The 27,875-nt window shown below is 36.7% G+C and overlaps 2 protein-coding genes across 4 annotated transcripts; both read left to right on the top strand.

Annotated features, from left to right (window-relative positions):
• Window positions 1-244: 244 nt before the first annotated feature.
• On the top strand, window positions 245-4,960 carry LOC129279782 (3-oxoacyl-[acyl-carrier-protein] reductase FabG-like). Its single transcript, XM_064112631.1, has 7 exons — window positions 245-353; window positions 1,003-1,142; window positions 1,701-1,815; window positions 2,104-2,144; window positions 3,391-3,460; window positions 4,248-4,284; window positions 4,673-4,960. Exons 1-7 carry the CDS (start codon window positions 326-328, stop codon window positions 4,875-4,877), a joined length of 636 nt encoding a protein of 211 aa, XP_063968701.1. The 5' UTR covers window positions 245-325; the 3' UTR covers window positions 4,878-4,960.
• Window positions 4,961-11,606: 6,646 nt separating this feature from the next.
• Window positions 11,607-19,744, top strand: LOC129279854 (ADP-ribose glycohydrolase OARD1-like). Of its 3 annotated transcripts, none has more exons than XR_010296282.1 (6): window positions 11,607-11,695; window positions 13,081-13,246; window positions 15,802-15,970; window positions 16,432-16,490; window positions 17,777-18,389; window positions 18,553-19,744. XR_010296282.1 is itself a non-coding variant. In XM_064112287.1 (6 exons), exons 2-5 carry the CDS (start codon window positions 13,127-13,129, stop codon window positions 17,990-17,992), a joined length of 564 nt encoding a protein of 187 aa, XP_063968357.1. In that variant the 5' UTR covers window positions 11,607-11,695; window positions 13,081-13,126; the 3' UTR covers window positions 17,993-18,041; window positions 18,874-19,744. The 3 variants fall into 3 exon arrangements, 2 of the variants coding, with proteins under 2 accessions (XP_063968357.1, XP_063968358.1); XM_064112287.1 differs by having other exon boundaries at window positions 17,777-18,041; window positions 18,874-19,744; XM_064112288.1 differs by lacking the exon at window positions 11,607-11,695 and adding an exon at window positions 11,744-11,925 and having other exon boundaries at window positions 13,024-13,246; window positions 17,777-18,041; window positions 18,874-19,744.
• Window positions 19,745-27,875: the final 8,131 nt, after the last annotated feature.

Here is a 27,875-nt window from a genome sequence, read left to right as displayed (position 1 = left end):
TTTAACAGATATCCAGTATTTTTGCATTTTACAGCCCATTGTAATTTAACAGTTCATACTGTCCCAGCTGCCAGTAATAATGAATGTTTTGGGGTTTTTTTTTTACAGTTTTATTTTCAACAGTCAGTGTATACCTGCATATTATCTTGTCAGTTTTATTAGTATTCATTTTCCGCCCGCATCATTTCCTCAGCAGTATTCCTTTCACAGTCTCCTTACCCATTTACTCCTATCATGAGAAAACAATTGATTTACTTGGAGGCCAATCTATGTAAACGTTGCCCGGAAACGTTGATAGGAAAACATCAATCTGCGTAGTGTCATCATGGAAGGCAAGGTTGCTTTGATCACAGGTAGGACCTATTTCATATTATACGCGCTAAGAAATTTTGCACCTTAAACCCTAACTGGAAAAGGTGCAAATATACACCGTTTTACATAAGTATTTTGCACCAGCCAGAAATGCTCGTTTGCACCCTAAAAGCTTCAACTGATCACTTGTTATATTAAAAACATGGTTAATCTCTGCGCCCGAATGGTGCTCAAAGGACAAGTCCACCCCAACAAAAAAAAGATTTGAATGAAAAGAGAAAAATACATTAAGCATAACACTGAAAATGTCATCAAAATTGGCTGTAAAATAAGAAAATTATATGACATTTTAAAGTTTCGCTAAATTTTACAAAACAACTTCAAATGAACATTTTTCTGTGATGGACTTGACCTTCAATAGCTTAAACTAAGGTGCGCAGATGAGTGTAATATTGCACTAATCCTTATTATCATGTAGATATACAATTTGATTTGATTCTAATTAGAATGGTAGCATATATAAGTCACGGTTATGATCATAACTATCCGTATACGTATAAAGACATTTTATTTTTAATATTCGCATCATATTTTACTACGTTCTTTATATCATAAAATCGGTTCGCATTCCAGGTGTTCGATTGCCTTGATATACAAAATGAGATAATTTAGTATAATTATTAATAACAGGTTCAAGCTCTGGAATAGGAGCTGGTATTGCACAACGTTTCGCTGAGCTCGGTTGCAGTCTTGCACTCACTGGAAGAGATGCAGGGAAGCTGAAAGATGTTGAGACATCATGCCGACAATGTGGGCTCAGCGAAAAAAAGGTCAGTGAGGTACTCCTTAACAAATACGAAACAAGGGTAAATATCGAAACTTTGTTGAGTTTCACATAATCATTGGGCTTATAGTTTTACCGTTACCATGGTAAAACAGAGCTGCTATGCTAAACAGCTCCGACATGGGCTATCCAACCGTTTCATGTTGTTATTAATTTGTTGTTTTGTAAGTTATTGCGTATGTGATATTGTGTTTTTATGACTTCGGAAAGAAAACAAACAAACCTATATGTTAAAAGCATCTATAAACACTGATTTATTAGAAAACTGTACACCCTTTGAGGAACCGTTTGGTTCAATTAAGTCCTATTAAGTCCTTGCTGATGGTGAGAAGTGAGAGAGAAAAACATCTTTGAAAGTGCTGTGCTCCCAAAGCTTTTATTTACCAATAGTCTTCCCAGGATCATGTCTCAAGGTTGCCGATGTCATCATCACTATAAACATCATCATCACCATCATATTATTATTGTTATTATTATTATCATTATTATTATCATTATTAGCATCATCCTCATCTCGATCTCTAATATCTTTTTTTTCTTTCAGATTTTACTTGTTCCAGGCGACTTGACCGAGGACGAAGATATAGACAGGATATTTTCAGAAACAATAGGAAAGTTTGGACGTCTGGATATTCTTGTAAGGATACATAATACTCTTAGCATAGACAGACTGAGAGAATGAGAATGTATATGTCATCCCCTTTTCAATTTCCAGCGTACAGAAAAATCTTTAGGATATTAAGGGCCTTTTCACACGTGGATCTTGAATCATTATTCCGCCCTTTCACACGGTAAAACATCAATAAATAAAGTTATCTCAAATGACAGAGATGAAGATAAAGAGAGAGGGGGTGGTGTTAAAAGCAAGATTATGTCACACATTTTATATTGGCTTATAAAAAAAAGAAAGAATTTTAAATCGAAATGTTTTTCCTTCTCTTACACAGGCTGTGTCGTGAACATGTCAAGTGTCGCTTCAAAAACAACAGTAAGTGTCGAAGCACTAATTTTCCTTTTTATTACATCACAATCCGACGCCATTTTATCACGAGGGCGTAGGCTGGGGTGCAGTGGGTGCAAATTACCCTCCCGCTGAGGCAGCCCGGCATGCAGTTCCGACACTGGCAAGCAAATCGGAATTTGTACCGCTTCTTCTGCTTTCCTAACTTTAGTTCCACCTCCCCAAGGTGTACACCCCCATACCACTTTAGTTCCACCTCCCCGGGATGTGCACCTCTTCTTGCTCAAACCAGCCTACGCCCTTGTATCAGAACAGTCGGGAGTGTTTACCATTAGGAATATAACAATTATCATTTCGTAAAAATGCTTGTTTTTTTAACTTTTTTTCTCCAATAGACAATTAACTTTATTTCATACAATCCACTCTTTCAAAAGTATCAAAGTAATTACACGGATATCAATGTTATTCTTTCAATGATTCTTTCCAACTTATTTGCTAAAATGTTAATTATGTTAAAATCTTATTCATGTTATGATCTGTTTGTATTTTGAACAAATTTTGAACTCTGAACAAATTCATGTATGTAATTCAGCATTTGGCTGCGAACTGGATTTCATTATAAATATAATTTCTCTGTCCAAAAACTTTTTGCCACCTACCCGGAAAACTTTCTGCGTACGGCGTTGTCCAGGCCATACATTACTTACTTAACTTTGAGAGGAATCGAAGGGGTGTAGGCAAATTATATTCAGTATTCATTTCCATTCAGAAATGAACTCTTTAAAAAAGACATGTAATACAGACTTCGTTTTTTTTTCTTTGTCGGTGAATAATCATTATACGACATATTTAAGTTCTCGTCAAACGGCAAAGTGAAACGTGAGGTCAAGACCATAAAGAGCTGATATGGCCAACTTAATTAATTTCAAGGGGAAGCCGTAAAAAATCAACCATTTTAATCATGAATGACTGAATGAATAAAGACAATCGATCAGTCATATCAAATTTAAATTCATGTTTTTAAGGAAGGAAGACGAACTGAATGTGACATCATTTATTCTCAGTTGAATAACAGGTGTAATACAAGGTTACTAGATTCAGATCTCTCATTTTATATACTTTTCTCCCTTCTATCTTCTTTTTTCTCTCTTCTTTCTTTCTGTCCTCCTTTTTCCTAGATAAAAAAAATCATGGGGATGTTGTCCCCTGCCCCCCTCCTGTGACATCGCACTGAATCAATTGATAATGATGCTTATATTCACTTTCTTTATAGTGTGATTACAATCCGACCTATTCAATCTCCAAAGTAGCCCTTGATCAATTCACAAAAAGCCTTGCAGTGGGTAAGTAAAATAAAAAGCTGTGTATATTGAGTGCAGGTTTGTGTATGTGTTTATGGAGGGGGAGGGGGGGTGGTGGGGTTGCATCATTTTTGTTGAAAACAAAATTTGTATTTTAAAATAACAAAGCTGGGAGAGCGAAGAGACCGAGCTGATATCAAAAGCATTATAGGGCTCATGGTGTACTTTGGATGATTTCTGAGTAAAAAACTAACAAAACGGGTCGGATTTTCATCATTTTTGGGAGAAGGGTGGGGGTCTGCCGCTCACCGCACACGACGATGTATGGGTGTGTGGCCAATTATTGATCGGTTGATTTGTTTATTTATTATTTATTTATTTATTATTATTATATATTTTTTTATTATTATTTATTTATTTATTTATTATTTATTTATTTATTCTTTATTTATTTTTTATCTGTTTACTTATTTATTTATTTATTTATTTATTTATTTTATTTATTTATTCATTCATTTATTTATCTATTTTTTGTCGGGGGAATCATTCTTTATTCTCCTTATCTATCCATTCTGTTTTTCCAGTAAGTGTTTTCCGCATTGTGTGTTAATTTGTCACCTATAATATTGCTGTCATCCATCCCTCAATCTTTCTTCTCCCCATAGAGCCAACCCTCTCTGTAATCATTTCCTCTCCATTGTCATATTCTTTCTCAGTCACTCTTACTTTCCCTTCCCATTCGCCCCCCCCCCATTAATCCTTACCTATCTTTTCTCAATATTCTTTCCTGGTTTCCTCATCTTCTATTTACATTTCTATTCTGGTACAGAATTAGGTCCCTTTGGAGTCAGAGTTAATTCTCTCAAGTGAGTATATCTTTTATTCCATTCTAGTCTAGCGTATGAATATTATGTTGTGTTTTTTTTTTCTTAATGAAGAGTGTCATAAAAACAACTTCAGAGTACGTCTTTAAAAAGAAATTTCCTTTGACACTCCACATTAGCTTGCGTTCTTTCTTACTATAGAATGTATTACTATTATTATTCTATTATTGTTCTATTCCTTTCTGCTTCAGGGAACACTAAAATAAAATAAAAAAAGAATGAAATTTAATAGTAATTTATTCCGCTTTATTCACCTTTGTTGCGACCACACCTTCTCTAGCCCAGGTATGTATTGTAAATCCCTGTCTCAAATATTAAGTCATTCCTTTATTTTTTGTTTGATTTCATTTTCCTCTTCCGCCCCCAACAGTCCGGGTGTGATACTCACTCCTCTCTACAGACATCTTGGTAAGACAGACGAACAACTAATCACGTGGTCCAAATCCATGCTTCCTATTGGTCGCCATGGGACTGTGGATGAGGTTGTCAAGGCAACCGAGTATTTGATATCTGATGATGCACGATGTGTGACTGGAATGCTCCTTTCTATTGATGGAGGGAGATTTCTGATGTGAGCATTCATTGGGGGTACTGCGGACAATGATTCATGATGACATTTATTATGATTCAAGAGGTTCTTTTCAATTATTTGCATTCGGTAAATTTGATGATTTGCATGCAATGTCTATATAACTATTTTTGTTTTATAATGCTCACTTGATTCAATCTCTTTCAGACTAGATCGCATTTATAACCCAGCCACTAAATGCCGTTTCCTCACCGCACCAGGGAAAGAAATCTCATTTTATATAAATTTGATGTCAAAAATAATTCCACATTTTATTGTTGGGATATACAGTTTTGTTTCAAGACCATCACGACCTGAAATTTCTTTTCGTGGGAGAGAGTGAATGAAAATATAGATATTCCAAATATACAAACAAAATGATGACAAAGATTTTTTGGGCAGCGATGCTTGAGAATATGACAATTGGTGATTCTTGTACATCAAATCACTGGCGGATCCAGGGGGGGGGGGGGGCTAAGCCGGTCCGTGCCCCTTCCCTTTTGAGAGGCACAATTAAAATTTTTGATGTAAAAATGGTATTAATATAAAAGTGTGCCCCCCCCTTTGAAAGTGAATGCTTTTTTTTTTGCTTGTCAAATTTTCCCTTGGGAAAATGTGCCCCCCCCCCCCTGGAAAATCCTGGATCCGCCCATGCATCAAAATCTCAATTTGAAACATGAAATCACACTTTAAACCTTTGAATTGAAGATAATCATACAGTCTGCATATTTTACAAAAGGGATCTTATTGAATTTTACACACAAAAAAAATAATTTAGTAGTCATCTGGGGGCGTTTCATAAAGCAGTTCGTAAGTTAAGAGCGACTTTAAGAACGACTGGTGATCCCTTGTTAGGTGCTAGTATCATCACCAATGAACATTTGGTGTATACGTACCATTTACCACAATGAGACAGGATGACCAGTAACTTACCATGCTTACGAATAGCTTTATAAAATACCCACCAGGTTAATCCATGCATTTGCCTATAATACTGGAACCAGATGGTCTTTGTATATGGACAATTGTAGTTAACGAGTTGATTGTGTCTTGTTATAACGTTTATTGTAGTCTTTACATTTTTTTTTAAAGAAACATGAATTTAATAATTGACTTGAATGAAAATAAATAACGTATTCTTCATGGAAAAGAGCAGGTCAAAAGTTGTTGTGATTGTTAATGTAGGTCTATTGTGTTCGATTTCTTTTTTGCTTTTTGTTTCTTCATGATTTTAAAAAGGTTCTGTCCTATGATTTTAAGTCTAAACGTTTCAGTACGCGCTCCTCGCTCTTATTATCAATTTTATTAAGACACACATCCTCTTCACAATATCATACGTGTTAAACAGTGCTTAAAGTCTTCCCATTCGGATTGGTATTTAACCCAAAAAAATCAGCTCGTTCGCTTCGCGCTCGCATTGATTGTTTGATTAGCTTCCCATGTTGTTCGAATCATAATGAAACATGCTTAGAATGTCCCTTTTTATTAGGTCTAAATATAAAAAACAGCTCGCGCTTTTTCATCTTATAGGCCATACTTTGTTCTTAATTTGAATTTATTGGTTTATTTCATTTCTATATATAAATGTACATTTTTCAACATACAGAAATACAATACAAATCAATTATAAAAAAATAAAAAAACTAATGAGCTTACAGTAACAAATGGAAGAAATCAAAACAAACAAACACAATAAACTCATATCATTTCCTAAAACAGATAATTAAACACTTATGAAAGTATGAATAATTGAATGCATATGCTTAAAAAATAATATTAAAAAATGAACAAAAATCCCCGAAGAAACCAAATTGCTTGTATAACGCTGGTCTCTCGAAAACGTAAAAAGTACATTAATAAAACTCAAATATTCATTAAATTAAACAGGATATTAATTAATATAGTTGGGAGTGTAGGCAGAGAAAAGGCAAAGGGACGGTGAGTATCAGGGAAGATGGTCATGTATGATAAACATAACTGAATAATGAAGTATGGGCCTGGGGTAGGGGGAGGGGGCTCCACCGAGAAAGAATAATATTCAACATAATAAGTGGGGGGAAAACAACAAAAGAAGAAGGGGATGGGGAAAGGAAAAAAAGAGATCTGTGTGGTTTACGAATCAAAGAGGGGTTGTTGTAAGATACAATTAGTGATTTTTAACTTTAAGTTTAAATATACTTAAAGGGGAATCCAACCCAAATAAAAACTTGTTTTTATAAGAAAAAGAAAAATCAGACAAGTTGATAGGTGAAATTTTGAACGATATTGGACAAACAACAAGAAAGTTATGAATTTTTAAAAGTTGTAAATATTGGTAATCACTATACCCATGGAGACTTCAAATTGGCCGCATATGGGATGTCATAGTGATGTAAGGCAAGGACTACTCTTCCATGTACTCCAATACATATTATGGCTAAAATGTCATTTTTTCCAAAGGTTTTATTTCAAGTTATATTTTTCTTTCATGAGGACATAAAACAATACACTACCTGGATTATATTTAGGTTACTGCCCCAGGGGAATGGGTACTTAGGAGAAAACCACAAATCCCTGATAATAAAGTACATGGCCAATGGGAAAGTTGTCCTTGCCCCTTGTCATAATTTACTAACCCAGTTGCCAATTTGAAATCTACATACTATATTAGTGATCTCAATTTTAAAGCAGCTATAATTTTCTTATTGCTTGTCCGATTTCTTTCAAACTTTCACCATTCTGCTTAAATTATTTTTCTCCTTCCCAACACAACATTTTATGGCCAAGGCTGGATTCCCCTTTAAGCTTAAGCTCTCTCTCATATTCAGACGAAGGGAATTCCAAAATTTGGGGGCAGTGAATACAATCAATTTGTATAGTTGGGAAATGGGAATTTCATTATTTACACGAAATATATTGTTAAAACAGAGGGTAATTCTTGGTTGTTATACTGTTAGATGCTATACAGCAAGATTCAATCGATAGATTTGAGTAATTTCTTAGTGTATTGTTGAATAAAAAAGACCGTCAGTATGATGTCGAAAATTAACCTGACTTATAATTCGAGTAGCTTTTTTGTATTAAAGTGGTAATTTATTTAACATTATGTTGCACTAGCTGTTCCCCATTTATTAAAAAATGTGCTTATAAACTTTCCAGTTTTCGGGTCGGAATATCAATTTTTGCATGACTAGTTAGATACCTCCGTGTTAAACGATTACAAAAGGCGTTTAGTTTTCAGGTCAAAAACAAAACAAAACAAAAAAAATCAGCCGGCATCTTATTCATGATTAAAAAAAGCTCAGAATGATCAATTTTCAGATATGAGATATAAACATTTATATAGGCCTATTAATTATCAATGAGTTCGCCCTTCGCGCTCACATTATCTATTTATACCTAATGAATTAATTAATGTTTTTAAGAATAAAACTAGATGGGCTTTTAAAAATCAGTCTTTTGTAAGGACTACCGCCTCTACAATACCACCAGATTCCAATCATGGAAAGTGTTGATGAAAATATTTTTCCGGCACCCCCTTTGGCGAAAGCTGGGTCCCGCTTTATGGAGAGAGAGGGGGGGGGGGAGAGAACGAGAGCAAGAGCGACTCAGGGCCGCTCGAGGAATGGGGGGGGGGGTTAGAAAAGTACATAAAGTACAGCAATAGATATAAAGCACCTTTTCCCAAGAATCCAATTATCTTCTACATTAATTCCAATACCAAATAAAATAATAACAACTTTAGTTTTTGTAACTTTCCCCTAAAATTCGATGACCATTACTATATCAGCATGATTCGTAACAGACAGTTATTATCAGGTATTTTCATTTTGAAGTTACAAATCCTCTGTACTTCTGGACTACTTTTCTTCATGGAAAATTTTGGTCAATTAATGACCTTTCATTTCTTCATTTACGATAGGCAGATTTTAAAGCAAGATATTACGTAAGCATGCCTTACATAACATGGTGAATAAATAAAATAGACCAGGGGAGTGTTTCATTAACATTTTCATCCGACAAGTTGTCAGATCTGACATCTTTCTCTGATGTTGATTGGCTGAGAGGTACTGTTACTATGGTAACTGTCGGATAAAATGGGACTTGTCGGATAAAACGTCCGACAAGTCCTTTCACGAAACGCTCCCCAGATGACTATAATACGTGGGCGGAAATCCCAGGGGGACGCGTCCCCCCTACTCAAAAAAATAGGGGGACACATTATCAAATGTCCCCCTACTATTTTTGGTCTTTTGTGATGAAAATAAAAAAATCATTCAAAATCGAAATAAAACATGTATTTTGGACGAGATGACCTTACTTTTAGAGTGATAACCTTTTTTTTTGGCTTGTCAAATTTATTTTGGTCGTAATGATCTTACATTTGGGGTGATTACCTTTTTTTTTCTTGCTTGTCAATTCTTCCAGCCCCTTATCCCCCTAACTTTTGGGAAAGATTTCCGTCCCTGCTAGAATAGCACACCAATGAACGCTCTATGAAATTATTTAGTTGCATTTCTAATTTGAAAGCATTAGCCTTTACTTTGTCAACAAATAAATGCCCGGTCGCTAGTGGACGTCTTGTTGATTTCTAGTGCAAGGATCTAATGAAAAAGACAAATAAAAAAGAATCATAATCAAGACATCAAAGTTGGTGTTTGTCTCATTAAATAGGCCTATTAAACCACCATGTCACTTTAGTACCAGTGACCTTCTCATGCACAGAATGGAACTACGAACTGGCTTATTGGCTAGCATTTCAGACTTTGCGTCAGGCTTTCTAATATCCTGTCATAAAAAAAAAACAATGCTCATATATGGCTATTTTTAAAGACAACTATAACATTTCCTACGAAAAGGTATAAAAACTATAAAAAAATACGAACAATTAAACGGTAAAAAACTAACAAACGATGCTTGATAAGATTCTAATGTCAGATGACACTCGATGACAATTCACATAATGACCTTATACCAAAGTTATTGAATGGCTTTAAATTCTGTGACACAAACAACTTTTCAACTTAATTTTTGGTAAACAATTTAAATTCTACACAGTCTACAGACTGTGTATGTTGTGTGTGTTTGAGTTTTCTACAGACGTGTATCAATCATATATGATTATTTACGTCTGGAACCGACCTTTAGCGTCACCATCCTAAAGATGGGGAGCCAGCAGCGTAACAGGGGTCGGTGGCCAGGGGGGGCAAAAGCCAAAAATTTCCCGGTCATATCATGGAACAAGCAATGGCGTCATAAGGCAAAGATTTTGAGGGGGCGATATGGCGTATCGGGCAAATATATATATATATTAAGCGAGTGAGCGAAGCGAGCGAGCAAAAAAATTGACATTTTTATTGCAAAAATCCAAATTTGTGATAGATTTTGACATAATGTTAAAAAGATGATATCATATTTCACCCTCCTCTCTTTCCTTTTTTCTCTTTTTTTTGTACGCCACGGTGAACAGGATTTTTGTTATGATTGTGAGCATCAGGGCGAAGCTCTATATGCTCGAGGGGGCCGAGTATGGCGCTTCTGGCAAGAATTAGCTTAATATAGGTCCCGAGCGAGCGAAGCTAGCGAGATAAACAAATCACCTTTTCATGAGAATCTAACATAAAGATAGATTTTAACGTAATATTCAGAAAAATATTATACACTTTCCTTTCTTTCCTATTTTTTTTTTGTTTGTTTGTAGAACTTTTGGGGGCCATGGTCCAAACTCATCCATATAACAGTGCTTTATGGGTGCACTGGGGTCCAGGGCAGAGCCCCGGAACCTCTTGATATCAAAGCCATTTTAAACCTTACAGATGGCCACTTATTTTAATCAAATTGCGTGTATATTTATATAGCTTTAACACAACACATAAATTCAATGCAGTTGTGTATCGTAATCATCCAAATATTGTGAGGGGCACACCATAGCAAATGTGGGAAAATTTGTAAAAGTCGCCAGCGAGCTGCCTCCTTTATTTTCTTTTATTTCCCCTTGGCTGTGGAACCACCCCCCGGTACGCCAGTGCTTAAACGTAAAGCTTAATGCAGGAAGGGTCCATATAGGGGCCCGTTATAGAACCCATTAAAGGTTACAGATGAAGAGCCCCCACTGCACGGGGTCTTGACTCTTGGACAGAGCCTTTGGAGATTTAGCAAGTTTATGATAGACTTTCATACGACATTATGCTATATACCATCCATTTTTCTTCCCACTCGTTATCTCAATCCTCGGCAGCCCGGTAGTGTACGTTATCTTGTCCCTATTCTTTATTTTCCAATTTAGATTTTGGCTTATTCCATTCTGCCTTTATTTCCCGCTTTTGTTTGCCTTTTTGTCATCTTTAATTTATTTCCCTGTCCTACTAATCATGCTAATGTATTTGTATATCGGGGCGAACTGTTCTCTCTTACTTGTTCTTTTTTCCTTCCTTTTCCCGTTATCTTTCCGTTTTCCCTTTTTTATGTTTTTTCTTAGTTTTCTTTTACCTTTTCCTTTTCCTTTCCCTTTCCCCTTCCCCTTCCCCTTTCTCCTTTTTTCTTTCCTCTCCCTTTCCCTTTCTTCTCCCTTTTTTTTTGTTTTTCCCGTTTTTTTATTTTCCCGGTGAGCTCCGCCAGGGGGGGGGGCAGCTTGCCCCCCCCCCCCCTGCCCCCCGCCTGTTACGCCACTGTGGGGAGCGGCTCGAACCTCTGCATCATCAGGCCTTGAAGTTCCGTGGACACAACGCCCAGCGACCTCACCAAAGCATTCGTAGAGGGCAGCATATAAAAACAAAGTACACGTGCGATCGCGCTGAAAATGCCTCGCCCATTATTGTAGCCGAGCTAAGGATAGTACACCGGGAAGTAAGTATTTCTGTTTATATTATGATTTGGAAACGGGTGTGTGTATGTGCGTTAGTGTGTTGGGTTTTAGTGGATATGGGGGTGGTGGGGGATATGGGACCGACGACTAACTAGTAATATATCAACTTGAACCGATTTTAGAGTTCCATCCCTCGGGCCGGCCTCGATCTATCTCGCCACTGGCGCTGCAGCTGCCAAGTGCCAGTGCTCGGCCAAATCTAACCCAGGGAGCTCCCGCCCGCTGTGCGGGCGGGAGCTCCCTGGGTTAGGCCAAGTCGTGACACTGACACGCCGCCAGCTGACACTGCGTTGGAATGTTGGCAGGTGCTCTCTTGTCCCGTTGATATGTCACTGGCACTGCAGCAAAGTGCAAACCTATCTGTTTTGAGTCTATCCATGCCATCTCTGTATTCGTTAGAACTGTTAGGTCCCTCCTAAGAGTCCTATATCTCTTTCAATTAAGTTTCACTTTCCTGTAATTGCTTCCAATGCAATGCCAATGTGATAGTGTTTTGTATGAACCCCTCACACAGTTAATTTGCATTCTAATCTTATTGTGTTCAGATTTTTTAAAGTCAGATTTTGTTCTTAGTAATTAGGATTATTTAAATTTACACACATGATTATCGACCTGTAATGTTGAAGTTGTATATTTGCCGATTATCTCTTTATTTGTATATAGATCTAATTAATTTTTCGTAATGGTGTTTTCGCACTTTCAGTTTTAATGTTGTTCTTTTACTGAGATATCTTGCACTTATATTCCTTTTTTTCTTCTTTCTTTGCACTTTGAAACTTCCGTTTAAAGCGCTTATAAACTTTGTATATTATTATTATATAGACACACTAAAACTCATATTGAAATTTTTAAAATCTGTATTAAATTCCAATCATTATTTATAGAAAGAGAGACAAGAAATTCTGCCTCCAGACAGAAGTCCATAGGACTGGCACTATGGTGTTCATCATTACTCATTTGAAGAAAAAATAAACATTAGGAAGGGATTCACGAGGAGTTAAACTACCCCCCCCCCCCCACTTTTATTCCAAGGGAAAGGAGAAAGAAATCATGAAAAACAAAATAAAAAAAGAGGAAGCAAAGGCAAAAAAGAAAAAGAGAGGAAGAAAGGGAGAAAAGGAAAAAGAGAGGAAGAAAAGATACAAGTCTTAAAAAAAAGCAATGGTCTTGGTTAGACTCTGTAATACCCGGCTGATGAGAAAAAATATGTACCCCCCACACCCCCCAATCAAAATACCTTGGGATCACCCCTTGATGTACGTATTGTAGACTAGTTGTAGTTGAATCTAAGTTTTTCTGATGCAGCTAGTATTCAGTATCAGTGCTCATTCTAATTTGGCTTTTTATAATTTTTCATATGCTACAGACATCAGATTTGCATCTTTCTGCTTTTCAACAATTGTGACTATATTATGGATAAGTATCTGGTCAAGAAGGGCTCTTCATCAGCAGGGTCAAAGGTCACCAAAGTTGAGGGCAATGGTCAAGGGGCTGGAGAATCTGATGAGGTGGAGCAGGCTCAGATGAGCAAGGTTTGTATAACAGTCCAAAAATATATTATCACCCAGCTCAAATACAATATGAGTTGGGCCAAGCTGACTTTTTTTAGTTTGAAAAGCAGATTATAAAATTTAAAATGGCATGTAACTTTTTGAAATTGGCGTATTAAAACCTATATGAATACGAGTGGAAGCATAGAGGTGTAGCGGTTTTGACTCTCGCCTTGTAATCAGAGGGTCATGTGTTCGAATCCCACCATGGCCTAGCGTCCTTTGGCAAGGCGTTAAATCAAACTTTGCCACTCCTCACACAGGTGTTAAATGGGTACCCGGGGGCCGTTTCATAAAGCTGTTCGTAAGTTAAGAGCGACTTTAAGAACGACTGGTGATCCTTTATTGTGGTAAATGGTATATTCATTAGCGATGGTTACGCGCGTAAGAAAGGATCACCAGTCGTTCTTAAAGTCGCTCTTAACTTACGAACAGCTTTATGAAACACCCGCCAGGTATGATGCGATAGCCTATGCAGTATGCCTAGCAATTGAGTCTTGAAACTCTTGTTGGAATGCTTACCTGGGAGTGAAGAACTTGCATACATTGTATGCGGGCATGCAATGATCTGATGACTGGTTTCAATTGGTTTTAACTGGAAAGTAACAATTTCCAATTGGAACCAATTGGAACCAGATGGGCAACTGGAAATACTAACTGGAACCAGTTGAGTAACTGGAAATGTCTTCCAGCTGGAAATGACTTCTAACTGGAACCAGTTGGGTAACTGGAAATGTCTTCCAACTGGAAATGACTTCTAGCTGGAAAGTTGGGTAACTGGAAATGACTTCTAATTGGAAGTAGTTGGATAACTGGAAATCCTAAGTGGAACCAGTTGGGTAACTGGAAATTCTAACTGGATCCAGTTGGGTAACTGGAAATGACTTCCAATTAGTTTCCATTTGGAAATTTTTCCAGTTACCAAACTGGATCCAATTGAAACCAGTTGATTTGCATATTATCTGCCAATGTGTACAGATTAATGTTTTATGTGATTCATCATCGTTTACAATGTATGTATTCATTTCTTTTCATTCTCAAGTGCCTCACATGTTTAAGATAAATGTTTAGAATAGTTTGCAGTGAAAACCATGTTCATAAATATTATATATTATAATTAAAACAGACTAAAAGATAATTAGTACAACACTAACTGTTACCAAATTACATCAAATACAAATACATATATTCGAAGCTCCTCCATGAAAATTTATACAAGAGTCTATATTTTATCAATGCCCTTTACATCAATTTGGTAATAATAGACATATAACAATGGTTCTGTGTTGGCATGAGCAATAGTTAGTACAAATGCTAATTAATTTGTAACTAATTAAGTTCATTCCAACTGGAAGTTCCTATTGGATCCAGTTGAAACCAATTGGTTTCAACTGGAACCAGTTGCTTCCAATTGGTTTCAACTGGAACCAATTGAAACCAGCTGCCTCCAATTGGTTTCAACTGGAACCAATTGAAACCAGTTACCTCCAATTTGATTCAACTGGTTTTAATAGGGAAAATGGAACAACTGGAACCAACTGAGATGCAGTTGCCTAATTGGTTTCAACTGGAACCAATTGAAACCAATTGCCAACTGGTTCCAGTTGCCCAATTGCAACTTGAACCAATTGCATGGCAACTGGTTTCACTTGGAACCAGTTGTTCCAATTTCCCTATTGAAACCAGTTGGCCAACTGGTTTCAATTGGTTTTGCTCTAATTGGTTTCAACTGGATTTTGGTCCTGGGATATGTAAAGCACTTTATAGAGATGTCGTTTCGATGTACTAGCGCTATATAAAAGCAGATAATTATTCTTACTTAATTTGTTGTATAAAAACCTCATGGATAGATTCACTTAAGGAGAAAATAGTTTAAATTTGAAATCTATTAAATATGAGTATATGTACCAATTGATAGCTGTTGAAAACTTCAGCAGTTCAAAAAAGTTATATGTCTTCTGGAAGTTGTGATTTCTCCGTTTTGTCAAATTTCATGTTATATTTTGACAGTGAGTGTGGACAAAGATTTACTCTTTCAGGTAAATATTTTTTTTCTGAATTTTATGAAGCGTGAACAAGTATTTTGGCATGTATAAGAGAATTTTGCCATACTAATTGTGGGATAATTTGAGGCGGATAGTAACATACAGTTGGGGTTATTGAGGCCCTGGTTCCTATAATAATATTGACTTCTGTTTAGGATACAGGTAGTAATATTGTTTATAACCCATGCTATAACATTTGGGAAAAACTAATGTAGATTTTATATTAAAAAATCTAGTGAGTTCAGAAATGTATGTTAAAAATCCCCACATTTAAACAAAAACCTATATAGGCCTAATGAGGCCATATTATATTCTTTAAATGTAAATGCTTGTACTGTACATAGTATAGGCAGTTTGAAACAAAGAGCTTCGGAAGAGGATTATATACATACAAAGAGATGTTGAGACATCATGAAAGTCATGCTCTGTTGGCTAAAATACCGCAGTCTATGAAAATTTATGCTCAACATGATTTTTTTTTAATTTCCTCAGAGACGAAAAGCAGGATCTTTTATCTTGCAAGAGGTGAAAGGTGACCTTTTTGCTGCTCCTCAGACCGAGTGTTTGGCCCATTGTATTAGTGCAGATGTGAGGATGGGCAAGGGTATAGCAACCATCTTCAAGAAGAAGTTTGGAGGAGTTCAAGATCTTCTTGCTCAAGGTATCATTTTGTGATGTACTTGTGAATTGGCTAGTATTCTCTTTACCATGGAACTCAGTGAAGATGAAGAATTATGGAAAAACCGACTTTCCATGTCTGAAATTGATTGGATCAATCACAGCTCTTTGTACAACAGGGCCCTCATCTTTATCAAAAAATCTAGTTCTTTTTCAAGTTGTCATCCTCTTTGCCCACATATTTACATGACCATTTGAGCTACTTTCCTGAGCCCTGGCTAATAAACAAATTATTTTTACCCTTTTTTTTTTCATTTGGGTTACTTATGTTTAGTTATTCATATTGCATTTTCATTGTATATTTGTGTGTTTTTATGGAGCCTGCCCTGAATAGATAATATTGATATTATGAATAATGATTTGGTTTTTTGTCTTGAATACCTTTCACATTGTAAGGTAACCTCAGTGCTCATGTTCTCATGATGATGTTTTCTTGATTTACAGGAGTAAAGCCTGGAGGAGTAGCAGTTCTGCAGAGAGAACAGAGGTTTATTTATTACATGGTGAGTTCATTCTAAGATAAAACTTTATATTCAATTAAAAAGTGGTGATTGTGAAGAGCACAATTTTAAATTTTCTTCTCATTTCAAATGGTGAATGTCATTCACCACTGGTGAAGATTATTGATGGTGAATGAGCATAGTCCAGGCGCAGATCCAGGGGGGGGGGCACGTGCCCCCCCCCTTTGAGAAGCAAAACCTTTTTTCTTTTTTTTTTGCTTGTCAAATTTTTTCAGGTACGAAATATCCTTTATTTGTGGTTGAACACCTTTTTTGTGTGTTCCTCTTGTTCCTCTGAAAAATTTGCCCCCACCCCCCATTTGGAAAATCCTGGATCTGCCCCTGGCATAATCCTTTATTAGATTAAAGTCTCCAAAAGATCTCCTTTAGCTCTTGATACATTGCCATCCACTGACAAAAAGAACTCTGATTCCTTTTTTCAAAATTGAAATTTTTCTTGATTAGGGATATTTCTTGCATGTAGATGATGCTAAATGATAGCCCCCAATTTTTTAAAAATAGATTTTCCAAAGCATGAAACAACAACATATTTTCCTCATTTACTAAGAAAATCATTCCACAGAGTTGTTTCCTTTTGTCAGTAGATATATGTATAATATTTCATGAAATTTTCATCACATGTTTTCTTCTAATGCTCATTATCTGTCAAAAAGATGAAGAAATGAAAATCAAATCTATTTACCTGCAGAAAATAGTTTGTTTTTCAAATGCAGCTGTGATGTAGACTTTTTTATGAAAGTTCCATTAACACTTTCTTTCAAAAGATAATTAAAATATTTATTTTCTCTTTTACATAATGGCGAGTCTGCCACATTCAAGACCACAAACATTTTTATGACTCGGAAGATATTGGACTTTATAGAAGATGTTATTAACACATATTTTTAATATTCTGGTTTGACAGAATGTTTCAAGTTGGGCAATTACTCAAATTACAGAGATTACTGAAATTACAGAAGGTCGGCTTGTGGAGAGTCTACAGTATTTATCAAGCTGATCTTTTTCTATTCCTTCACTATGAAGCTGATCACACTTGGTTTCTCTTCTGTTTGCGTAGTAACGCAGCATTTGTTTGTCCTTTATTTAATGATTGAAACACAATATTTGAAATACAGATTGCCAGACATAGCAACATGTGCTACTATGTCTGGCAATCATTCAGGCTGTGAAGAAAAACATTTTAGAATAATACTTATAGATTGATGTCAGGGAGCTGATCACTTGATAAGTTCTTTTTAGTTTCTTAATGTATTCTTTGACCTTTCCAGGTGACCAAAGAGAAGTTCTGGCACAAGCCCACTTACAAATCCCTCCAAGACTCTCTCAGTTCTATGGCTGGACACTGCAAGGAAAATGGGATTAAGGCTCTCTCTATGCCTCGTATTGGTTGTGGATTAGATGGATTAAAATGGGATGAAGTCAAGAAGAAAATCTCAGAGACCTTTCAAGATATGGACATCATGGTAACCATTTACACACTCTGATATCATGCAGTTCTCTCGGGATCATAGGTAGTGAAAGGCACATACAAAGGTAAGAGATATAACTTAGACGGTTGACTACTCAAATATGTTATTCCCCTTTACTTTGTGTGTAAGGACCATCCAATTCTAGTAGGCAATGGGTTAACCTGTTGACTACTGAATTCTGTGATTCCCATAGGCTGTGTACAGGATCACCTGGCTCTAGTAGGCAATGGGTTAACATGTAAACTTTTCAAATCCGTAATTCCCATATGTTTTGTACAGGTACTATTTGGTTCCAGTAGGCAAAAGGTTAAAACCTACATACTACCCAAATCAGAATTTGTCTAGTATGACCTTCGTTAACACATTCCCATGACTTATAACTCACTGTAAGTAAGCTGAATGAAATGAGTTAGTAATACCTTGGTCACATTCGCTCTACGGCGACCGTACGGCGAGTCGAAAACAGCCGTTTTATTCATTTTAATTCAACCCACCTATATCTAGTTGGACAAAAAAATGTTAAAACGGCTGTTTTTTACTCGCCGTACGGCCGCCTTAGAGCAAATGTGACCAAGTTATTAGTTGTTATAAGGGTTAGTTGATTGAACAAGTTAGTATGTTGTGGGAATGAATCATGGAACAAAAAAAAATCATGTCACCTTTGGGACTTCTTAGAATAATATGTATTGAACAGTTGATGCTCATATTATGTGACCTATATAATTATTCAAGAAGCAACTATTATATTTATACAGATTTCGTCACAGTTTGGGAATAATTATACTGTGCTCAATTTCATACTATTGGTTTCTTGATAAAATAAATATTAGTTCTCAAAGTTTCATATTCAAACACAAAGCTATTTCATATTGTCCTTTACGAATGTTTTATTCCAGGTTCGGGTATTAAGAGAGAAAGTATGCTCTGAAGGAACACGATGTCCATTCATCTGCTGATCACTGGTAATTAAAAGTAAACTCTCCTCAGGGAGTGGAGGGTGTGTATTGTCTATGGGCAAGCCTGACTGGATCAAATGACTTGAGTGATCATGTATCTGTTGAATGCAGTTAGTCACTTTATTCAGGATCATGATAGGAAATTACTGACTCATTCGAGCAGAAATGGCCAGAGCTTCATAAACCAAGCTATTCATCAAGATGTCTGCGGTGATAAAGATCCTACCATACTATAAACAATTCTCCAGGCAGGAATTGGATTGTGAGTCACTTTCCGGTGGCTAGTGATCATTGATTATTAAAACATGTTCAAATATTATTGATTCTACATGTTGAAGAGCTTTTCAAAAATATCATTGAAAGTATAGTTCAAATGTTAGACCAAATGGCTTGGAGATGTCATTACATAACTGATCAAATATTCAGTGATACCCTTGAATGATTACTGATATGATAAGAAAACAAAGATTTCATTTTATAAGACTGCATTTGTTTGAGACTATCAAAGGGGCAAAGTTACACCGTTTCAAGTTAAGATTTGATATTTGCATAAAAAATATGCCAGAAATTGCACCTTTGTAGTTTTCTGAAGATTGTGCACCTTTATTTCTTAAAATGTGTATCAGATCATTTAATCATTAGACTAAATAACAATGTAGTCCAAGTGGGCATTTGACCAGTGACCCGTAACACAAAGGTTAGTTATCAATCGTACGCTTGATTTTTACAATTGATTAGTTAATGGAATCAATCATAGAAAAATGGTATACGATCATTGCTAAGCTTTGTGTTACAGGCCCCAGGTGTTGTTTAGATAAATGTTTTATTACAGCAAAGAACCAAAATTGGTTCAGCCATTATGGCTTTAGATGTCCAGGGGCCTGTTGCATAAAACTTTTTACCTGAGAAAACTCAGGTTGTTTTTACCGGAGTTTTTGCCCTGTGTTAAAGTCAATGGCAGAAATCAGACTAACCCTAGTTTCCAGTTTTTACCAGAGTTTTCTCAGGTAAAAAGTTTTATGCAACAGGCCTCTGGAAATTATAGACACTTCTTTTGAATCATGAAATGAACTAGAGAGAAAATATGAACTTGGAATCATAATCATATAATTGATTTTGATACATTCATGAATACAGATGTGTCAGTCTGATTAAAAATAATAATACCTCCCTTTCAAAATGATATGCATGAAGCTGGTTATTTTGCCTGCATCTTCACTGCCAAAACAAATTTGATACAATTACTTTGAGAACTCAGGTTGCAAACTTTGAGCTTGTTAAGTTATATGTGAGCCCTGTCTTGCCCTTTCAAGCACCTAACTGAAATGTTTATAGTATTAATACCATCAATCAAGGAGAGTTCAAGTTTATTTAGAGTATGCTTGTACATATGCAGATTGTAATTTAACATTCAATCAAAAGTAGACCTTGTTTTTTTTTGTGTGTAAAATCTTGTATGTTATGGTCTTACCAGGATCTCACGATCCTTGATTGCATGATGTTGTTTCCTCTACAACCAGATTTTATTTACCATGAAACTCATCTCCAATTTACCCGTCTTCATCAAGTCATTTCATTATTTGTCAAACTCAATCCTCAGATTGAATCTTGTGTGCCTAGCGATTGAGTTTGGGAATCCTTTGTTGGAATGCTCCCCAGGGAATGGAGAAGTGCGTTTATTGTGTGCAAGCAAGCCAGTATCCGACTAAAACCATAATTCTAGTGTAAGCACTATATAAAAAGCAAAATATCATTATTAATGTTGTTATTATTATTATTGTTTTCAAAATTATTATTATTGTCTCACCCACCAGAGGTGAAGGTGAGACTTAGGGATCCAAATGTCGTCCGTCTGTCACAAACATGATGACACATAACTCCGCAACTGTAAGTCATTTTTCAACCAAACTTGGATGGTAGATAAACTTAGGGGACCTGCATGCAAAGTTCATTTTGAGGTCAACATTTAAGTTTACTTGCAAGACTCTTATTCCATCAGAGTTACTTCACAATGAACTTTTGATACAATTCTGTTGCATGCCCTCGCAAATCACAATATTTCTGGTTATTTTCAAAAGTGTGCGAGACACAAAATCGCTTATGCCTTGTTATTATTATTATTTTAAATAATATTAATATTAGTAGTAGTCGTAATACTAGTAGTAGTAGTAGTAGTAGTATAGAAGTAGTAGTAGTAGTATAACAGTAGTAGTAGTAGTAGTAGTAGTAGTATAGTAGTAGTAGTCGTAATAGTAGTAGTAGTAGTAGTAGTAGTATAGTAGTAGTAGTTGTTGTAATAGTAGTAGTCGTAATAGTAGTAGTAGTAGTATAGTACTAGTCGTAATAGTAGTAGTTAGTAGTAGTATAGTAGTAGTCGTAATAGTAGTAGTAGTAGTAGTCGTAATAGTAGTAGTAGTATTAGCAGTAGTAGCAGCAGTAGTAGTAGCAGTAGTAGTAGCAGAAGTAGTAGTAGTAGTAGTAGTAGTCGTAATAGTAGTAGTAGTATAACAGTAGTAGTAGTATAGTAGTAGTCGTAGTCGTAATAGTAGTAGTAGTAGTATAACAGTAGTATAGTAGTAGTAGTTGTCGTAATAGTAGTAGTCATAATAATAGTAGTAGTAGTAGTAGTACAGTACTAGTCGTAATAGTAGTAGTTAGTAGTAGTAGTAGTGTAGAAGTAGTAGTAGTAGTCGTAATAGTAGTAGTAGTAGTAGTAGTAGTTGTAATAGTTGTAGTAGTAGTAGTAGTAGTAGTAGCAGTAGTAGTAGCAGCAGTAGTAGCAGTAGTAGTAGTATAGTAGTAGTCGTAATAGTAGTAGTAGTAGTATAACAGTAGTAGTATAATAGTAGTAGTCATAATAGTAGTAGTAGTAGTATAACAGTAGTAGTATAATAGTAGTAGTCATAATAGTAGTAGTAGTAGTATAGTACTAGTTCGTAATAGTAGTAGTTAGTAGTAGTAGTAGTGTAGTAGTAGTCGTAATAGTCGTAGTAGTAGTAGTAGTTGTAATAGTTGTAGTAGTAGTAGTAGTAGCAGTAGTAGTAGTAGTAGTAGTAGTAGTAGTATATTAGTAGCAGTAGTATAGTAGTAGAAGCAGTAGCAGTAGTAGCAGTAGTGGTAGTAGTAGTAGTAGTGGTAGTATAGCAGTAGTAGTAGTATAGTAGTAGTAGTATAATTGTATTACTACTCAGACCAATGACCTGCCTTTGTTGTCACCTTTCATCAATATAAAGTGTTGCTAAATTCTACATGATCGGAATGTTTGATGGTTTTTGTTTCCCTCTTTCCAACCCTGTGTTATTCTTTGGTTATCAGTTTCATGATTTTTTCTGGATTTTAAAGGGGATGTTCACCCTGAAGAAAATTTTGTTTGAAAAATAGCAGAATAAGTAATGAAAAATATTGGTGAAGGTTTGAGGAAAATCCATTGAAGATTAGGAAAGTTATTGGAATTTTAAGTTTTGGATTATTGACCTCATCATGATGAACAAACAGCTGCCCTGCATAGATTTAAATTTTTAGTGGATCTTGATGACTTATTTTTGTTTTCTTGTTAGGAACAATTGCGAAAAGATTTGTCTAGTATTATATCATGTGCCCTTAGTAGGGTCCATGGTTATACTAAAGGTACACGAAAAACCATTTTCAATTTTCTGAGAAATTTTCTGACATTTCATTGATTTTTTAGCATTTTTTTCTTCCATTCCTATTGGCAAAAGCTGGATCCGCCCCTGTGTACTTATCACTAAAAGACACGGAATATGATGATTAGAAGTAATGTCCTTGTAAATGAAATATTTTGATCTTTTTTGTTCAGACTTAATTTTGGTTTGAGTTGATTCAAGTAAATTGTTACTTGCCTAATGGTTCTTTTTACTCATCTTATACATATGTGATGGTTCTTTGATTTGAGTTCAAAGAGACAATTGATTAGTTTATATCCTTATCAGAAATTGATCTGAGAGATTTCATTATAATAAAATTTCAGTATATATTCCTGAACCCTTATCGATGATATCAGATTTGGGTAATCCACGTTTAAGTAAGAAAGATTAAGGTAAGAATATTGAGAATGGTATATACTATGAGTATGAAAGAACGGTGTTGGTTAAAAGAGTATAGTCATGAGTGATGCAAGAAAGTGACGGAAAACGAGAGTGGGTTTGAGAAGCTGATAGAACCAATTCCACCACAAAACAGAAATATAATTTGGCATCTTTAATAGATACATCGTGTTTGCTAATTCAATTAAATTGTCACTAAAATTTGTATACAGACCCATTGGAGGTGTACAAATCTTTTATTCACTGATGGGTAAAAGGTTATAATAAAACGGAAAAAACATATATTTATTCAGAAAGAATGTAAGTAGAGAGAGAGAGAGAGAGGAGAGAGTTCCCATAGTTTATTATGTTACTCAAATTGTTATAATCATTATTATTAGATCAACAGATGATCCCGTAACTCAAGAAAATGCAAACAAATGAGACAAATATCCTTGAATGTCAAGAGTATATAATATTAGCATTGGAAGGTTAGAGAAGGTGGAGATAAGTTGAGATTGATGAATTCAAGAAATCAGATTTCCACAGCGCCGTTTTTCTCTCGGAAAATAGATCAAAGGGAGCTTCCAACCACCATGATGATGATGATGGGTTCTTGTAAAGCGCCGGTATCCGCCTCAGCTGGGCGCTCATGGCGCTTGCTCAAATATAACAAATTTCAATGTCTTCAAACAGTGCTTAGGATCATCATTCAGTTCAAGTACTGTCCTAGTAATGCTAGAATTGAGTTATTCTTGCGATAATGTTGGAGTGGGGAACAGAAAGGTCTTCAGGTAAGACTCAAAAGTTGATTGGGTCTCTGCTCTCCTGATAAATTGGGGAAGGCTATTCCACAGCTTTGGTCCAGAGATGTAGAAGGCTCTGTCACCCCTGGTTGTGTGGCTGAGAGATTCTGTCAGCAATGCTTGATATGCTGATCTGAGATTGCGTGTTGGTCTATGCTGAGATAAGAGCTCTGATATGTAGGGTGGAGATTTATCGTTGAGCGCTTTAAATACAAGGACCCCAAGTTTATAGGCTATTCTCTGGTTGACAGGAAGCCAATACAGGTCACGCAGAATTGGAGTAATGTGGACTCTCTTTCTTTGAAGGGACACAAGACGTGCGGCCATGTTCTGCAGACGCTGAAGTCTGTGCAGTTGATGTTGAGTCAAACCAGTCAAAATCGAGTTGCAAATGTCCAGTTGGGTTGTTACAAAGGCATGAACAAGGAGTTCAGCAACTTTCTTAGTTACATGCTTGCGGATCCTTCCAAGATTACGGATAGAGATACAGGCAGCCTTGGAAGTGCCTGTGACATGCTGCTCCATTGTAAGTGAGGAATCAAACACTACTCCAAGGTTTCTCACTTGATCAGAAGCCTTGATTAAAGAGTTGCCAATTCTTAGATGGTTTATTGTAACTGTGGCTCGTTGTTGACGAGATCCCACAACAAGGAATTCCGTCTTGTCCTCATTCATCTTGAGATAGTTATTAGACAGCCATTCCTTGAGGTCAGCTACACAGGATTCAATGCGCTGAAGTCCTAAATTGACCTCATGAGTTGGCGGTACAGTAAATCTGTGTATAATCTGCATATCGATGGTACTGGAGTCCATGCCTCTTGATGATGTGAGATATGGGCGAAGTGTACATGCTGAACAACTGCGGGCCGAGGACAGAGCCTTGAGGAACGCCATACTTCAGCGTTGATGAGTCGGATCTGGCACTGTCGACGGAAACATAGCTCGTCCTTCCTGTCAGGTACGGTCGAAACCAATGTAGTGCGACTCCGCTGATTCCATATAGGTCACTAAGTCGATGAAGAAGAATATCATGGTCGACAGTGTCGAATGCTGCTGAAAGGTCCAGTAGGACTAGTAGAAGCGATATCTTCTTTTGATCCATTCCGGAAAGTAGATCATTCTGGACTCTGAGGATTGCTGTCTCAACACTATGATTGGCACGATAGGCAGACTGGAATGTATCATGGAGAGAATTATCTGTGATGTAGGAACTCAACTGGTTAATCAAAACGCGCTCCAGTGTCTTGCTCAAGAAGCTGAGGTTGGAGATCGGGCGATAGTTGCTCATGTCCTCTGGATCCAGTTTTGACTTCTTCAGCACTGGATTAACTTCTGCAACTTTCAAAACTTCTGGGACTTCTCCGGATTGTAGAGAGGTATTAATGATTGATGTCACAATAGGGATCACAGTAGAAGAACAAGACTTGAGCAACAGAGTTGGGATCGGATCAAGATCACATGATTTTGGTGGTGAAGATAATACAATGCGTTGTACCTCATCCTCTGTTACCTCTTCGAAAACCGTCAAGTTACTAGGTGATGACAGTATTCCAACAGAAGAAAGGCTAAGGTCATCAGCAATCTGGCATCCTTGGCGGATGTTTGAGATCTTTTCATCAAAGAACTTACAAAATTCTTTGGATAGCTGTTCCTTTGACTGGTGCTGTGGGAGAGGAGACTTGCTCTTGCGATGAAGTACTTTATCAGCAATACTGAAGAGTCGTCTCTGGTCTTTTGCATTCTCTGTGAACAGGTCATTGTAGTATGTTGACTTTGATTGACGAATGAGTCGATTGACCTGCTGCTTCTGCGATGTATACATCTGCCGATGATGGCAGGAAGAAAAAAAAAACCTGATATCTTGACCAGAGTACAGTGTTTAACGACGTGATTTTGTTTAAAAGAGACCCCCACCCCTTAAAGGTCTGAATATAAAACATTTCCAGTCCATGCTTACGTTTGCATTATAGTGGATTGGTGAGATATGTCTAATCTTCATAAATCCCTAGAAACAGTCCTTAAAATGTCCCCTTTTCTGGTCTGAATTTAAAAAAATTCAGCTTGCCCTTCGCGCTCGCATCATTTGGTTAGTGAAATACGTATGGTCTTAGTGAATTCTACCAAACAAATCTTAGAATGCCCCTCTTCAGGTCTGAAAGTTAGAAATTTTCAGCTCGCGCTTCGCGCTCGAAATATTTGATTAGTGAGATACGTATCATGTACATGATTACAATGAAATTAAAAAAAAGTGCTTCATGTATTTAGATTTAAATTTAACAAAATCAGCGCTTATATGCTCTTCATGAATTCCTAAGTGGTTAAAATGTCCCTAGTTGGGGGTCAATATATACAAATATTTCAGCTCGCGCGCTTCGCTCGCATTGTTTGTTTTGTGAGACCGGTACGTCTCATGATTAAAAAAGTTTGCTTAAGTTGTCATTTTTTAGGTCTGTATATCAACAATTTTCAGCTCGCACTTTGCGCTCGCATTAGTTGATCAGTGAGATACATATCCGTTTAATTATGGCACAGTCCTTAAAAAGACTTTATTAGGTCAGTACGCCTGCCAATTGATCGCGCTTTGCGCGCCCACTACCGTGTTTACACTTAATCGGCATTTGGTTCTGAACCAAATGCCGATGCAGAATCGGCATTTGGATTGCGTTTACACGTTGTTACAGCTCGCGGTTCAGAACCGCGAGCCGATGCAAGAACCTGAAATGATACGCATACCTACAATATACGTCATAATAAAGACAACGCTTGATCAGTGCGCTTACAATTACGTCACAATGTAAGTAATTGAAATGCGCACAAATTGCCGGTGCAGAATCGGCTTTTTGTTTACACGTAGTAAAAAAGCCGATTCTGCATCGGCTCGCGGTTCAGAACCTACTACTTTGGTGGTGCAAATTGCCGGTTCTGAACCGCGAGCCGATTCAAGTTGCTCGCGTTTACACGCTATGAAAAAGCCGATTCAAATGCCGATTAAGTGTAAACACGGTATTAGTGACTCAAAAATTTGTCAGGTCCCCCCCCCCCCATGCCGTGACCCACGGTACGCCACTGGAGGCTAGTATTCTTTCACGAATTACGATGCTGTCAAATCCAAACAGAAGACTTACAAACGGTTAGTGTACAACAGATCATTGGATCGTGTAATGAAGTCCAGCGTAGCATACGCAGATCGAGCTGATATACACCGTTCTCGCAGCTGCTAAAGCAGGAACTCAAGTATGCAAACATTTTTACCCCAATTCCACAGGGTAGACCTTTGACGGAAATTTGAAATACCAAAAATTGGTGAGGTCTTACAGTAGTCTCCAAGATCACTGACATTTGTCATCTCTGTGGAATGGCTCAGAAAGACCCCTCAAAGAACCCTGAAAGACGGATTGATACTGGACTACTATATCTTTCAATGGTCTTTCAGAGATCTTTTATGTAACGACTGATCTTTCAGAATTCTTTCCATGGACTCTTCCTTGTCTTTCAATGATCTTTCACGGATCTTTCAATGATCTCTCATGAGTCTTACAGTGATCTCTGCAAAAATCTTGAGAGACTGCGAAATATCATGGAAAGACTAATAAAAACTACGAAAGTTCATCGAAAGACCATCAAAAGACCATTTTCTTGAAAGACCGTTGAAAGACTGTTTTGAATCGTTTCAAAAAGTTTTGGTAATCACGAGGACCACGAAGACCAATGAAAGATTCATCGGGAATCGTGAAAGACTTCGAAGATCTTTGAAAGTTCGTTGAAAGACCCTTGAAAGATCAAGCAAGTTTCATGGTCTTACATCAGTCTTTCAGAGGTATTGCTCTCTGTGGAATGGGGGTTTAAGCAATGGTGTAAACTGGTCAAATCTGTAACTGAAAAGTGACAATGACCATATCTTCAATAAAGCTAAGGACAGGGTTGAGCTCCTGGACAACACATTGGCTGCAAATGCGCGTCTTGATGATAAGGGCCAATTTCCTGCCAAGCTGAACTTCAAACTGATGAAACCATCTCTACCATCAAACACTGGCCTAAGATTGTCCTCATAAAACTTTGTAATCATGACACATCCAAGTTTCATGGTCTTACA

This window comes from Lytechinus pictus, chromosome 17 (assembly GCF_037042905.1).
Source record: "Lytechinus pictus isolate F3 Inbred chromosome 17, Lp3.0, whole genome shotgun sequence".
Taxonomy (NCBI): Eukaryota; Metazoa; Echinodermata; class Echinoidea; order Temnopleuroida; family Toxopneustidae; genus Lytechinus; species Lytechinus pictus.
The sequence above is the reverse complement of the archived record's forward strand: the minus strand, read 5'-3'. Positions and strand labels throughout refer to the sequence as shown.